Raw genomic sequence first — 3,251 nt, 5'->3', positions numbered from 1 at the left:
GTACTCATTGGAACCAGCACCTGTGGAACAGGAGATATTGGACCAAAGAGTTCTATCGGACCTTCATAACTGTTCTATAGCTAATAATCCAAGTTGAATTTATGTGAAAGAGGATTTGAAGTGACAAGTCAGGAGTCTGACGATCTAGAAAACATACAAGATGAGAATAACTAATCATTAATTTCAGTGGAATGACACAGGAAGGTTAAGGTGTTGTGAAAAGGTGGGGGTGCTGATCATCCCAGGGACCTGAGAGTTTAAAACTAACTCAGGGATCCCAGAAATTCCTAGGAATTGCCAAAATATTCTGCTGTTAAGCGAAAAGGAGTTGAGGAGCAAGTACTTACTGAAGTACATTTGAAACACTGAATCACTAGTGTAATGATGCTTGCTAATAAAAATGAAACTATGAAGATATGTTTCTCCTCACTGGCTGTTGCTATTAGCAGGCTACTAATATACTCCATGGTAGGGAAAAGATTTTAGCTAAGCAGCAGCTTTTAAGTTGGGTTTTTTTTTTTTTTGCTCTTAAAGAGCCTCGCTGCAGACAGGCATTCACTGAACTGAAGTGCTTCACTGTATAATGCCTGCATGTCAGAAAAAATGTGATTTCTATTCATTACAAGCAAAGACCAAAATGCTCTGATGCTTGTCAGACTAAACATCTCCTAAGCTTGTCATATTAAAAATTAAACCCTCATAGATACTTTATCCTTATAGGCTGGATTAAGTGATTTTTTTTTTCCTTCAGCACACCATCATATTGAAATAGAGATCATTTCTCATTACAACAGCAATACAAAAAACCCTAATGCCCATCTCTTTGTATTGAAATATGAAACAGATGGTTGGGATATCAAAGATCATATGCATTGAGACACGTATGGTGTACTGGTTATAGACAGTTTAACTCATGTCCACACTCATGTTCATGGTATTTGTTTCTAGGTCAGTCGCCCAGTGATAGAGAAAGCCCAAAACATCCTGAAGATTGAATATGATGAACATTGCCTGACCCTGTCAGCAAGGTACTGTTCCCAAATGTCCATGGCAAAGGGTGTTACATTCTAGAGCTGTACCTCTAGATTAGTCCAACCAATACCCAAGACTGAAATGGTGTCTCATTCTTTTTTGCTACTGGTGACAGACAATGGCTGAGTACTTGATTACACAATCAACATTCATTATAAATGCAAGGCTTATAAACTGTAACTAATTCAATTAATGTACTCCCTAAAGACTAGAAGTTGGCTCTTAATAACATCTTAAAGAGAAAGGAAAGAAGCGGCCTGGGTACCTTCCGTTATCTTTCACATTCTTTCCCTGTGACACTAGGAGTCTGTTATATCTCCCTTTTATAAGTTCCCTTGTTACCTCACACCTCTAGGGCTGTAAAGCTGCTGGAGAAAATAGTAATTAGGTAATACCATACAACAGATATAAAAGTATTTAATAGTGCTTAAGTGACGAAGTCAAAATTAAACCTTACTGGCAACCTTATGGGTTTTTCTAATAAAAGGAATTTCACTAATGAGTTTGTGTATGACTAGTATTTATAGCAACTGAGAGTCAAGATCTCTGTTCTAGCATCCCAAGCTAGTGCCAAAAAGAGATTGTAGGTCAGTTTCTGATCAGAAGATAGCTATGTACTGTATTTTTCATGCTTCTATCCCAAAACTATCCCGCTAATTTACCTACAGCTATAGCAGAAAGGTAGGTGGCTTGTTTTCCACATGTAGTTTATTACAAAAGACAGAGCACACTAGCAGTGGTATTAAAATTAAGTCTTCCAAATAGCAAGGTCTTCAATGCTTTTAAGTACTGACTTTCCCACCATCAGTCTGCAACTACAGTGTGCAACAGAATGCCTAGAAACACAGCCGACTTCCTAAATTACACAGTGCAAGAGAAAGACAGGGATGGCACTTTCTTATTCAGAATCAGAATTTGGAGCTCTCATCCTTCCCAGAGCACTTAGCATCTGTGAGGAATGCTCAGCTACCTGTCAAAGCCTTTTGGTCCATTTCCTTTTATAACCATAACCATATCTGAGATTTTCTTAGACCTGCACGCTCATCACAATCCTCAAAATATACTCACAGTAATTCTGAATTACCTGCCAGTTATAAAAGCAGGATGTGTACAGTCCTCCTCTATTGTAGAGGGGAAATTCTGCTGCACGTCCCCTTTCCCTAGGGGAACTGAAGTTGTCATCCCTAGTGAGCAGCTTGGGATGCACTGCTTGCATTATTAGGATGTTTCTTTGCCTTCTGTACTCATATCAAGTCCATGCTTAATTAGCATAAACAAAGTATGTGAGGCCACTGTGAGCTGTGTTTATTTGGTAGTAGATAGAACCAGGGCCTGAGACTAAGGTTACCCTTCTGATAACAGACAGACAGAGACTGGATAGAGTCCCTTCCCTTTCCTTGTGCTGCTCATTCAGTGACCAATCTGCCATAAGTCACCCAAGAACAGTTCTTCCTCCTCCTTTTTGTACTGGCTGACAGAGCTGATGAGATACCAGTGAGCCAGCAAGCCAGCATGCCCTCCTAACTCCACTGCACAACATCCTTGGCCTGTTACACTCACCAAAAGAAGCACCAAAGACAGAAAAGTGCAGAAAAGGCCTCAAGTGTCCCTAAATACTGTATATTTTACTGCTCACACTGAGGTGCTGCAAGCCTGCACTAAAGGCCAGTTGTTAACAACCACAAGGCAAACCTCAAAGCCTTTATACTTGTATGAGACAAGGTGAATGCACTGAGGAAATACAGCATGAGTGCCAGGAACTAAAGGCAGTGGACTAAGGATGACCAAAGCTCAGAAGTCAGCATGGCTATATGAGCAGATGGCACTGCAAAGTCTTTGTTTTTTGTTTTTGTAGGGAGCACAGCACCTTTATGGAGAAGGCTCTTATGCTCTTACATCTTTATTTGCATTTCAAAAATATTAGTCTTGTACATAGGGATAACTCTGTGGTGTTTATATAAAATACCAGAGAAAATACTAGAAGAACACAGTCAATATTACCTCCTAAAAGGCTAATTTAGAGTGATAGTGGTAGCACTGTGACAAAATCCTATCCTGGTCCAATTTCTATGATCTGTGAAGGTCCCCTACTGTCTAGTGAAATACAGTGACAACTTGACCCCCTTTTTCTGCTTAATGATGACTATATCAACCAATGTGAATAACTGATAGCACAGAAGATGCATCCCAAAAATCCCACAAGGACCAAATGTGGCAAT

The 3,251-nt window shown here is 39.7% G+C and overlaps 1 protein-coding gene across 3 annotated transcripts in view; it reads left to right on the top strand.

Annotated features, from left to right (window-relative positions):
- FGD5 (FYVE, RhoGEF and PH domain containing 5) overlaps positions 1 to 3,251 on the top strand; it is an 86,558-nt gene that overhangs the window by 70,599 nt on the left and 12,708 nt on the right. For all 3 annotated transcript variants that reach the window (XM_017735266.1, XM_017735267.1, XM_017735264.1), the window contains exon 14: positions 949 to 1,028. In XM_017735266.1, coding sequence (XP_017590755.1) covers positions 949 to 1,028 — 80 coding nt within the window. The remainder of the gene's footprint in view (positions 1 to 948; positions 1,029 to 3,251) is intronic.

Source organism: Corvus brachyrhynchos, unplaced genomic scaffold, assembly GCF_000691975.1.
Source record: "Corvus brachyrhynchos isolate BGI_N302 unplaced genomic scaffold, ASM69197v1 scaffold95, whole genome shotgun sequence".
Classification (NCBI taxonomy): Eukaryota; Metazoa; Chordata; class Aves; order Passeriformes; family Corvidae; genus Corvus; species Corvus brachyrhynchos.
The sequence above is the reverse complement of the archived record's forward strand: the minus strand, read 5'-3'. Positions and strand labels throughout refer to the sequence as shown.